Genomic DNA, 12,476 nt, shown 5'->3' with positions numbered 1-12,476 from the left:
TCTTTTCACCAACATTTATTGCAAAGGCCAAGGGTTCAACAAAAATGTGAAACAGAATTGGAGAAACGGGATAGCCTTGCTTTATAACCTCGATAAAATATAGAAATGCTTCAGAAAATTATCTCACTGTTTTTCACTCTTGCGTTCAATCCTGTAAGAAGTGTGTTCATACTTTAATTGTGTTAATTCTTTATGAGAAACATTTTCAGGGTTCCATGGATAATGGTGTTTCTTTGGAATACTTAAGTTATTTTTTTCTGTAACACTAACTCTGCCACACTGTGCTTATTTTTCTCTGCCCCTCGCCTTATTCTTATTTTTTCAGGACTCCTATAATGAAATAACTTCTTGTTCATTTTTCTTTACACATTATTTCCATTGTCAAATTATTCATTACAGCAGGACACGTTGCTTACAGTGATAAAGCAATCGAAATGTCACCTTTTTTGAAGAAACACTCTTTGGATAAGTTTGACCTTCAAATCTTGCACCCACTTACTGTCCTTCTATACCTGGCCAAAATTCTAGAATTATCATATAAATATTAGCTATTTGCTTCTTGCGCTGTTCTTATTCCCACTCTCTGCAGTTCAAAGAAAGCCACATATCATATTGAGGATAATAGCCCTTGTATTCTGGATGACTGTTGGAAATGGCCCTCTACAGGGGCACCCCCAAACTTTTTCCCTTACTCCTCCTAATTTTTGTTTGTTGGCCTTAGGACTCTGTTCACTTTACCACTGCGAACCAGTTCTAAAGTGCTTGTGCTCTCTCCCTAAAGCATGGCCTAATTGGCATATACCTGATTGGCATATTTAATTTACATGTAAGTCCCTTGTAGAGTGGTATATCGTATACCCAGGTCCTGTAAATTAAATTCTACCAGTGGGGCTGCAGCATTTATTGTGCCACCTACTTAAGTAGCACCTTAAAACCTGTCCCAGGCCTGCCATGGCAGCCAGAAGAGAATGTCCCATTGCCCTGTTGGCTTGGCACTTAAAACCCCTTGCCAAACCTTAAATTCCCCTTTCATTACATATGTCAGACCTACGGTAAACCCTAAGTATCCAATCGGGCAGGGTACTGTGTAATTAAAAGGTACAACATGCACTTGATGGTTTTGCATGTTCTAGTAGTGGGAAAACTCCCAAATCCTGTTTTTTCATTACTGTGAGGCCTACCCCTTTCACAGAATAACATTCATGATTCCTTATTAAATGTAATAAGTTGTAATTCCTAAACCAGAGGTGATAGGTATGTTAGGTTTTGTATCTATGAACTTGCAAAGATGAACCCACCCTCTTTAATGGTAAAAAGGATTTATTATTACAAGTTGGAATATGCCACTCATAGAAAGTTAGCCCTCTGTGCCTGGAGCCTGCCTTAGGTCACATGACTGGGTGCAACTGATAGTTGAGACTTTTTTAATTCACCCCAGACAGTCACGCAATAGTGGGATTAGCAGAGCCTGAAAGGGCCATTAAGTGACTTGATGGGGGCACACTAATCAGTGACCCACTAACACATGAATAGGTTGAGCTCTGCTGGTACACAGTAGGATTAGCGGCCCTTCATTGTCTTTGCAGCCAGCAAGAAGGCAGGGCAGGGGGGAAGGTAACTCCTGGAACTTCAGAGAACCACTCTGAAAACTTCTCCCAACTTCTAGGAGCAGGGCACCAGGATATAAAAATAGGGCTATCAGACGCACTTTTCAGTTCAGTGCTGGACCTGTGGACTCTCAGAGGACTGCCTACTGCTGTAATCTGCTGTGCATTCTACCAGACTCCTGCTGTGCGTGGCAGGACTGCTTTGCTGCCTGACTACAGGGGCTAGTTTAGCTGGCCTCCTGTTCAGAGCCACAGGGACATAAAATGCTCCCACCATTTTGAACCCGCACCTGGACCCAGCCTGAGTGAGTTTTGAACCCCCAAGAGGTCTCCATCCACTCCTGGACCCTTGGCTGTGGTGCTAAAGGTGTCAAGGTGGCCATTTTCTAAAACTGAAGACTTACTATTTTCAACCTTAAGCTTTAAAAAATCATAATTCCAATTATATTAATTGGATTTTGATGGTTTAGTTGTCAAGTAATTTATTTTAAAAATTATGTTTTTCTAAATTGGTTTGGGATTTTTATTTTGTTGTGTTTTCACTTTGCTGCTGTTTGTGTACTGCATAAATACTTAACACATTTTCACTAAGTTAAGCCTGACTGTTTTTTGTGCCAAGCTATCCTGATTTAGGCATAGGTTAAATTAGTGTCTTTTTGTGGTTCACCCTCAAAGGGATTATTGCTATTGCTTGACCAGTGCTCAAACTGAGTCAACCAACGAGTCAACTTCTCACAATGACAGAGATACTTGACTCATTGCCCAGCTTAATTTCTCTGCAGCATTTGACACAATATGCCCCATGTACACTGCTCTACAGGGAGTGCAGAATTATTAGGCAAATGAGTATTTTGACCACATCATCCTCTTTATGCATGTTGTCTTACTCCAAGCTGTATAGGCTCGAAAGCCTACTACCAATTAAGCATATTAGGTGATGTGCATCTCTGTAATGAGAAGGGGTGTGGTCTAATGACATCAACACCCTATATCAGGTGTGCATAATTATTAGGCAACTTCCTTTCCTTTGGCAAAATGGGTCAAAAGAAGGACTTGACAGGCTCAGAAAAGTCAAAAATAGTGAGATATCTTGCAGAGGGATGCAGCACTCTTAAAATTGCAAAGCTTCTGAAGCGTGATCATCGAACAATCAAGCGTTTCATTCAAAATAGTCAACAGGGTCGCAAGAAGCGTGTGGAAAAACCAAGGCGCAAAATAACTGCCCATGAACTGAGAAAAGTCAAGCGTGCAGCTGCCACGATGCCACTTGCCACCAGTTTGGCCATATTTCAGAGCTGCAACATCACTGGAGTGCCCAAAAGCACAAGGTGGGCAATACTCAGAGACATGGCCAAGGTAAGAAAGGCTGAAAGACGACCACCACTGAACAAGACACACAAGCTGAAACGTCAAGACTGGGCCAAGAAATATCTCAAGACTGATTTTTCTAAGGTTTTTGGACTGATGAAATGAGAGTGAGTCTTGATGGGCCAGATGGATGGGCCCGTGGCTGGATTGGTAAAGGGCAGAGAGCTCCAGTCCGACTCAGACGCCAGCAAGGTGGAGGTGGAGTACTGGTTTGGGCTGGTATCATCAAAGATGAGCTTGTGGGGCCTTTTCGGGTTGAGGATGGAGTCAAGCTCAACTCCCAGTCCTACTGCCAGTTCCTGGAAGACACCTTCTTCAAGCAGTGGTACAGGAAGAAGTCTGCATCCTTCAAGAAAAACATGGTTTTCATGCAGGACAATGCTCCATCACACGCGTCCAAGTACTCCACAGCGTGGCTGGCAAGAAAGGGTATAAAAGAAGGAAATCTAATGACATGGCCTCCTTGTTCACCTGATCTGAACCCCATTGAGAACCTGTGGTCCATCATCAAATGTGAGATTTACAAGGAGGGAAAACAGTACACCTCTCTGAACAGTGTCTGGGAGGCTGTGGTTGCTGCTGCACGCAATGTTGATGGTGAACAGATCAAAACACTGACAGAATCCATGGATGGCAGGCTTTTGAGTGTCCTTGCAAAGAAAGGTGGCTATATTGGTCACTGATTTGTTTTTGTTTTGTTTTTGAATGTCAGAAATGTATATTTGTGAATGTTGAGATGTTATATTGGTTTCACTGGTAATAATAAATAATTGAAATGGGTATATATTTTTTTTTGTTAAGTTGCCTAATAATTATGCACAGTAATAGTCACCTGCACACACAGATATCCCCCTAACATAGCTAAAACTAAAAACAAACTAAAAACTACTTCCAAAAATATTCAGCTTTGATATTAATGAGTTTTTTGGGTTCATTGAGAACATGGTTGTTGTTCAATAATAAAATTAATCCTCAAAAATACAACTTGCCTAATAATTCTGCACTCCCTGTAGTCTTTTCATCACGTTAGGTGGTTTTGATCCTTCTTCACTGGATACAGTCAGTATAATATTGAGTCCTCCCATTCCTCTATTTCTGAGCTTAGTGATGTATCCCAGGTTTCAAGTCTAGCTTTAACCTTGTTTAATGTCTTTATCAAGTCTTTGCTAGTGCTGCTGGATTGAAGTGAAATCTCCATGTACCTTTATGCGGATGATACCTGTGTATCTTCTACAGGCAAAGTGCACCGTGAAAACCTACTAGGTTGAGTTGAGAGTTGGATAGCTTCTTTCTCTGTGAGCCTGAAACTATTCACATTTGATTTTGTTTTGTTTTCTGAAACCAATAAATTATTATCTGTACACCCTTTGGGCCTGATTCACGAAAAAATATGAAGAAATACAGATGTCAGTCTCTGCCTTCACTTGAATGTGTTTTCCTACTTTTCCTATTCATAAACATTCCCAGGGGTATTCCTGTATAGCTACACCAGGCTCTTGGAAAAGTTATGTGAATTCCCCTATGGGTTTTTAGTCTTGCTGTGTGGACTTCGCCACATAAGACAAGTCAGCATAGGTGAATGAATGAATGATTGGGATTTGTTAGGCACACGGCTACTCAAAAGAGTGTTCTGGAGCTGAAGAAGGAAATAAATGATGTGCATCCCAAAAAACAATCCTTAAAGCCCAGAGGAGAAAAGCCAGGTTTTTTGTTTCCTTCGGAAGGTGGCCGCAAGAGGAATCTGTCACAAATCAATAGGAAGCTCATTCCATGCTTTGGCAGCGAGAAAGGAGAAGGCTTTACCACACTTTCTCACATGCTTGAAGCGAGGAATCGTTAGCAGTGATGCAGAGGATGAGCACAGTGTTCTGGACAGGCGGTACCGTTAAAATCTCTTAGTAAGATATTCAGGACAGGACAGAAAAACTGCCCCATGGACCAGAACAAGTGCTTTGAATAAAATCCGTTTCCTATTGAGGAACCAATGGAGAGATATCATGGCATTAGAGATTGAAGAACGCCTGGGCAGGCGCAAGATGAGCCTGGCTGTGTCATTTTGGACCACCTGAAGGCAGTTTAGCTGAGCATCCGACACGCCTCAATAAAGAGTATTACTGTAGTTTACACATGATGTGATCAAAGCATGGATCCCCTGGGAAAATGCACTATTGTTTTAAATGTATACTTTGTGTGTGCAGAAAATACTTTTTCTTGTGGAGAAAGACATTCACCTACGCTTCAACATTTATGGGGGTGATCCATTCCGTTTCCAAATAAAGGGATTTTGGAGTAAGTTTTAAATCTTTTCAGGGAACTAAAAGGAAGAGATCGGATTTTGAGAATACCCACAACATTTACGAGTTTATGGGTATATCCAAACTTCCAAACCACGCCTGGAGTGTCCTATGTTCCACCCTTTGATCTTAATTTATGGATGTGGAGATCTCCACTTTTGTGGCAAAGATCTTCACACACATAACTAGGTTTATAACTGCCAGGAATCCCTTTGTTAGTTCCTAGCGGGCATGAAAAAGATACATACATTTGGATGTACGACAAAATACGTGTTTTTGAATAGGTTTTCTGCGCTGGCTGTGTGCGCAGATATACCCTCTCAGTATATGTAGTTAAATACCCAGTGTCTTTCTTTTTACTTGCCTCAGACGGTTTATTTTCCACAACATACTGACAAAACTGACACCTTTAAAATAAATTTGTTGAAACAGGCTGTGAGATATATTCCTAAATTGGCATGCGTGTGCTCAGTGATTTGCTCTTTTTTATGTGCTTGATGGCAACGCGCTATCCTGCCGGGTGTCTGGGAGCCGCATTGGACTCCGCCGCAATTGATCATAGGTACTAGGAAGTTCTAGTAGAAAGCTCCTATTTTCATATAAATGTAGTGAACGTGACAATGCCTTAATTACAAAACAACGGCCGATTCTTCATCAGAGAAACCATAGAAAAGTTATGTGTTCTGCCTGTTCTATACAGACTTCGTTAAGAAGCAGAATATTTCATAGGTCGGCACTGGCTATGTAGCTCTGATTTGCTTTTTTTTCTTGAAATCTCTTTGGTCTAATAGTCAAAAAGGCCCAAAACCTTTTTATCATTATTTTTGGTCTCTGTTTATGGAACTGCCTTTTGCTTAACTGCAGTTAGCTACTCGATTTAATTTAAAACAGTCATATGTTTCTTTGTTTGACTTTGTTTGATCCGCTTGAGCATTTGCCATTTTTGATGTGATGGAAGATTTTGCTATTCAGGTGCTCTGCATAGGGATAACTCGTTTCAGGTGGCTAAACACGTCTATTTTTGTTCTGTTTCTTTTGCACGTGCACACATAGGCACTGTAGGTCTAGGTTGAGGTAAATGTACTGGGTTGTGAAGGTTGTAGTCTTGCTCGTGCTTATTATGTAACTTGCATATATCATTCTGTTTTCTAAATATTCCTATTTGTAATACAAGAGAGCTACGGACATGCAACAATAGATTTTTAAAATGAAAAATGAAATGACTACCCCTTAAAGCTTGCAGAATATTTGGAACTGAATGGGTAGCAGCTGTACCCATTGTCTAATCTCATATCTTCAAAGTACTGCTCTCCTTTTGCTTGATCTGCAGGATTCTCCAACATCTCAAACCTCTGTCCAAGGTGTACAGTTTGCCACTGGAGCAACTTCAGGAATCCCAGGTCCTGCTCCAGGATCCCAAGCTCAGGCTCCAGGAACCCAAGCTCAGGCTCCAGGAACCCAAGCTCAGGCACCAGGAACCCAAGCTCAGGCACCAGGAACCCCAGGTCATGCTCCAGGAACCCCAGGTCATGCTCCAGGAACCCCAGGTCATGCTCCAGGAATCCCAGGTTCTGCTCCTGGAACCCCAGGTACTGCTCCTGGAACCCAAGCGCATGCTCCAGGAACCCCAGATGCTGCTCCAGGAACCCCAGGTCCTGCCCCAGGAACCATTGGTCCTGCTTCTGGAACCCAAGCTCATGCTCCAGGAACCCCAGGTGCTGCTCCAGGAGCCCCAGGGGCTGCTCCAGGAACGCAGCAGACATTGCCAACTGCAGGGGCAGATCCAGCTCGTCACTCTGAACATACTTCTGCCCCAGATCATGCCAGCCCCACAGGAATAGAGCATGGCCACAGCCCTGCAGAAACAGCTCGATCTGACACAAGCCTCTCCAGGACTAGCAGTGTCTCTGAGCGCTACAATGACACTGTTGAGGCTCTCCGTAACCTTGGTGGCCTGAGTGACCAGAATGCCTTACTGAAGCAGCTGATTGATGCTCTTGAACAAAAGAAGGCTGACCGCTCAGAGGTGAAGCAGATAAAGCAGATCACTGACATGGGTAAGTGAATCTAGGCCTCTTCTTTGGGCCCTCCTACATCTTAGCTGTTTTTATAAGGCTGATATACCTGCTGAAAGATGTGCAGTGTTTTTGCGTTTCATATCTGTATTCAAAACACTAGTTAGATGGTGAAAGTGTTCTTTTCTTTTGTTTCAGCGAAAGAGAAACTGTCTAAGCTTCCTGATGACCTGGATAAGCGACTTGCAACCTTCGAGAAAAACTTGGAAGAGACACACGAAGACAGGCAAAAGGTAACAAGAGTCGGCTGTCTCTATGTGTGTCAGTATTGCGTGTGCAGCTCTCGAGAATACAAAACCTCCTTTATCCAAAGGTTTATGTGAACCATCATATTCATGGTGTGGGATTGAAGGTTCCATCAGCACCTGACTGAGGATTTTATTTGGCAAAGCCGTTGTGTGCAGAGAAACACACATTAAACCAGTGGGCGGGCACACAAGTTGTGCAAGCAGTTAGTTGTCTGAACACAAATCTGCGGTGACCCACCTGTATTTTTAACTGCTTTCACTAGTCCAAGGTTTAAGACATGGCTGTAACAGAAAGAAACCATGTCTTCTCAAATCAAGGAATTCTTCAAACGTGAAGGCCATGAGTTCTACACGAACGGGCCAGAACTAAAAATTAACAACCCCCAGCCTAGTTTCCTTAAAACGTGGCACTTTCAACTCTGAAGCTGTGGCAGAGCTCAGAAGACGGAGTGGGAAAGGGGAATGAGGACATTTTGCTGAAATTTAGGGGGTTTATGTTAAAAATGGGGTCTCTAGTTGGCAGTCGGTTTGCACTCTGTCCAAGTAGGGACCCTCACTCTAGTCATGATAAGGGAGATACCTCTGCTCACCCCCTTGATAGCTTGTCATGAGCAGTCAGGCTTATCTTAGAAGCAATGTGTAAAGCATTTGCACATAACACACAGTAATAATTGAAAACACTACAAAAGGACACCATACCAGTTTTAGAAAAATAGCCAATATTTATCTATATAAAACAAGACCAAATACGATAAAATCCAACATACAGTAATAAAAATAGTAATTCTGCAAGATTTACTCAAAAATGCAGTTCCTTGACGTCGATAGCGCCATCTGGGGCTATCACAGCGTCGTGATCAGCAAAACCAATAGTTCAGGCCGGCCGCGGCATTGTGGGCCAGCTACGGTGTCGGGAAGACCCGCAAACAGTACCTTGGATTTGCAGGGCGTCATGATCCTCGCTATGAGCTCCAGAGAATGGCGTCGCTGATGTTGCGGTATCGTTTCAGAAGTCGGTGCACGAGTCGTCAGGCCCTTGAGATCACACACGTTGCGGATAAAACTCCAGGCTGATAAAGTCAGGTGCGCTGGCATGGATGGCGTTGGGGCTGCCGTGTGAAGCGGGATGATGCGACGTGTGGTGCCCACAGGTCACGGTGCAGGCAGCGGCTCAGTGACGGCATCCAGCGGCGTCAGTGAGACCAGGGCTGCGGTGTGAAGTGGGGCCGCGCGACGTGCGGTGTCCACAGGTCACAGTGCAGGCAGCGGCGGCGGCGTCGTTGCTGAAGCGCTGTTGTCGGTAGATCCAAGCCAGCGGTGCGGGACAGGACGGTGCTTCGTGACCCTCACAAGCGGTGTCCACAGGCTATGTTGCAGGCAGGAAGCCTGGTGACGACACAGGAGTCGATGGTGCTGGCGTTGGTGGACCGGGGCTGCAGTGTGGGACAGGACGGTGCATCGTGTACCTCACGAGCGGTGTCCACAGGCGCCGGTGTCAGCAGGAGCGTCGTCGTTGGGGGTGCCCAGGCTGCGGTGTGAGCAGGCGATGCCAGAGTGCGAGGCCCACAGGTCGCGGTGCGAGCAGTGGCTCGGTGAAGTCATCCGATGACGGCGTCGGTGAGACCACAGTTGCGGTGCGAAGCGGGGCAATGCGACTCTGTGCGGCGTCTGCAGGTCACGGTGCAGGCCCGCAGCATCGTTGGTGGCATCACGGTGGTTTCTCCTCTTGAGCAGCACAAAACACACAGTTCCCAGTGCTGCAGGTTTAGGAAACTGAAGTCTTTGGTGCCCCTTAGACTTCCAACCGGAGACAAGCTCTACTCCAAGCCCTTGGAGAACTTTCTCAAGCAGGACACACAGCAAAGTTCACCCTTTGCACTCTTTTCAGGCAGAAGCAGCAACTGCAGGCCAGTCCAGCAAAGCAGCACAGCAAAGGGACAGTACTCCTCCTTCAGCTCCTCTCCTGGGCAGAGGTTCCTATTGATCCCAGAACGATTCTAAAAGTCTGGGATTTTGGGTCTTCTTCTTATACCCAGTTCTGCTTTTGAAGTTGGCAAACTTCAAAGCAAAGTCTCAAGTTTTTGCAAGATCCTTATTTGTCCTGGCCAGGCCCAAGACACTCACCAGGGGGTCGGAGATGGCATTGTGTGAGGGCAGGCACAGTCCTTTCAGGTGTGAGTGACCACTCCTCCCCTCCCCTCCAGCACAGATGGCTAATCAAGATATGCAGGCTACACCCCAGCCCCTTAGTGTCACTGTCTAGAGGAGAGGTGTGAACAGCCCAATTGTCAAACTGACCCAGACGGGGAATCCACAAACAGGCAGAGTCACAGAATGGATTAAGCAAGAAAATGCCTACTTTCTAAAAGTGGCATTTTCAAACTAACAATCTAAAAATCAACTTCACTAAAAGATGTATTTTAAAATTGTGAGCTCAGAGACCCTAAACTCCATATTTTTATCTGCCCTCAAAGAGAATCTGCGCTTTAAGGATATTTAAAGGCAGCCCCCATGTTAACCTATGAGAGAGATAGGCCTTGCACAGTGAAAACTGAAATTGGCAGTATTTCACTGTTAGGGCATATAAAACACACTAGTATATGTCCTACCTTACACTTACACTGCACCCTGCCCATGGGGCTACCTAGGGCCTAACTTAGGGGTGCCTTACATGTAGTAAAAGGGAATGTTGAGGCCTGGCAAGTGGGTACACTTGCCAAGTCGAATTGGCAGTTTAAAACTGCACACGCAGACACTGCAGTGGCAGGTCTGAGCCTTGTTTACAGGGCTACTAATGTGGGTGGCACAACCAGTGCTGCAGGCCCACTAGTAGCATTTGATTTACAGGCCCTGGGAACCTCTAGTGCACTTTACTAGGGACTTACCAGCAAATCAAATATGCCAATAATTGATAAACCAATCAACAGTACACTTTACACGGAGATCATTTGCACTTTAGCACTGGTTAGCAGTGGTAAAGTGTGCAGAGTCCTAAAGCCAACCAAAAACAGGTAAGACAAAATAGGAAGAAGGAGGCAAAAAGACTTGGGTTGACCCTGCAAAAAGGGCCATTTCCAACAGTTTATTATGCTTTATTATGCTATACCCTCTGTACAATGCATATGACTTTGAAGGAAACTTTGGTTTTTAGTAAGTAACAAGTGAAGTCTTTTCAGGATTGGTGTGGTATAGGTAGATCTATGGTTCTTGGATACTATCCTGCAGTATTATTTTGAACATTCTGCTGTTTTTATAGAGTACATTTGCCAGGCCCAGGTAGGTGACATCACTGTAGGGTAATCTTAATCCAGAAAATGCCAATATTGCTAGCAGGCGTCCACATGCCCTGAGTTTATCCAGCCTAAAGATGCAAGATGGCAGTACCACAAAGGTCTAGTTATTTTGCTGAATAGTAGAATTAATTTTACTCCAACATTCTTCACTTCCTTAGCAGGAGCAGGGTAAGTGGCCCGGGGTCCAAAGATCCGGAGAGCCTTACTTCCACCTATACCAAGGACCTCTGTTTTGTCAGAATTGAGGTCGATGGATGATCGCTTGCATTTCAAAATCATATATTAGAGAAGTTCAGGGTCCTCAGAGACTTCATAATCGTTCCATTAGAGCAAAGGCACACTTACTGGCATTCCAAAAACACATTCCCATTGCAGACATGCTTAGGGCAGCAATGGGACCACTTCACATGCTCTTTGTAAGCATTACATTCTGGATGGATATTTTAGGAAACATGGTTTTCAGCTATGAAGTTGTAGCAACTTGTTTGCTACTGCAGGATGTTCTGGGTAGTTTGCTGGCTTGAAATCGGGTTGGCATATGCCCTCTGCCCTTACTACCTCAAATTGGCATTCATAAGTGAAATCAGATATCCAACCAGTTAGGAAGGTGGAAGAGCAGCACTGATGAGTATAGATAAATAATCTTCAGGGCAGTGCTTAATTTGTAAATAAAAACGTGCCAGTGCTCAAAGCGCTCCTCTTAAACACGCGGCTGCTGCAATTAAATGCGAGAACACGGAATACTGAGGCGGCGAAATCCTGAAGCCATCTCGGGCCTCTTCAATCCATATAAAGCCGCTCCCTGCCCCTTCAGCTAACTCTAGCACATTTCTACTTTCTCCCTTTGTGACGCTTTTTCGTTTTTCCCTTCCTCAGTCTTTCCCATATGTGTCTTTTGCTCGCAGCAAATGCCTGAGGCAGAAGAATAAGCCTCGGCCCTCAAAAATAAATGCCGGTGCACAGCACCGGAAACAAGCACAAATTAAGCACTGCTTCAGGGTGATTACGGTACTCTTAGTTCGTTCCTTCTTTCTTTTACAACACCCACTCAGCTATTCTTAACTATCAGATGCCCTGCTGCAGATTTGTATGTTGGGAAGAAACATGTTGGGCCTGGGTGCAGTGGATGGTAAACATGAGCAAGGGGCCAAGTCCAGACATGCAGTGGGATGCTTGGGTATGACGGTTTCCAAAACATCCAAACATTTAAAAAGGGAAACGTCCTTTTTAGGAAAGCATTGTCCAGTCCTTTCTGCAATGCATACGTTTCACATAGAGAAGTAGATTGTGGAATGACCAGTCCCAGAATCATAAGGAAGGTATTTTTAATTTGTCTGTTTTTCACAAGTAAAAAGTATACCCATTGGGCATGGGTTAACCAAAATTACAGGAGTCTTTATTATACACAGAGGTACTCTAAATTCCTATACTACATGTTCCAGAATGTCTGAATATTGATTTGCATACATACATAAATATATATTTTGTTGTGAAAAAGCGCCATATCTGTGGGACTGTTGATTGTTTTTGTCAGGATACCATGTACCTAGCTGGTTATTCTTTCTTGACTCTTTGGCTTCTGTTAGGATGT

At 44.2% G+C, this 12,476-nt stretch overlaps 1 protein-coding gene across 1 annotated transcript in view; it reads left to right on the top strand.

The window, feature by feature from the left end:
- The window catches only part of QRICH2 (glutamine rich 2), a 479,286-nt gene that overhangs the window by 188,439 nt on the left and 278,371 nt on the right, over positions 1 to 12,476 (top strand). The window contains exons 6-7 of the mRNA XM_069201754.1: positions 6,600 to 7,326; positions 7,483 to 7,577. Of these exons, the coding sequence (XP_069057855.1) occupies positions 6,600 to 7,326; positions 7,483 to 7,577 (822 nt within the window). The remainder of the gene's footprint in view (positions 1 to 6,599; positions 7,327 to 7,482; positions 7,578 to 12,476) is intronic.

This window comes from Pleurodeles waltl, chromosome 7, assembly GCF_031143425.1.
Source record: "Pleurodeles waltl isolate 20211129_DDA chromosome 7, aPleWal1.hap1.20221129, whole genome shotgun sequence".
NCBI classification, from domain to species: domain Eukaryota; kingdom Metazoa; phylum Chordata; class Amphibia; order Caudata; family Salamandridae; genus Pleurodeles; species Pleurodeles waltl.
The sequence above is the reverse complement of the archived record's forward strand: the minus strand, read 5'-3'. Positions and strand labels throughout refer to the sequence as shown.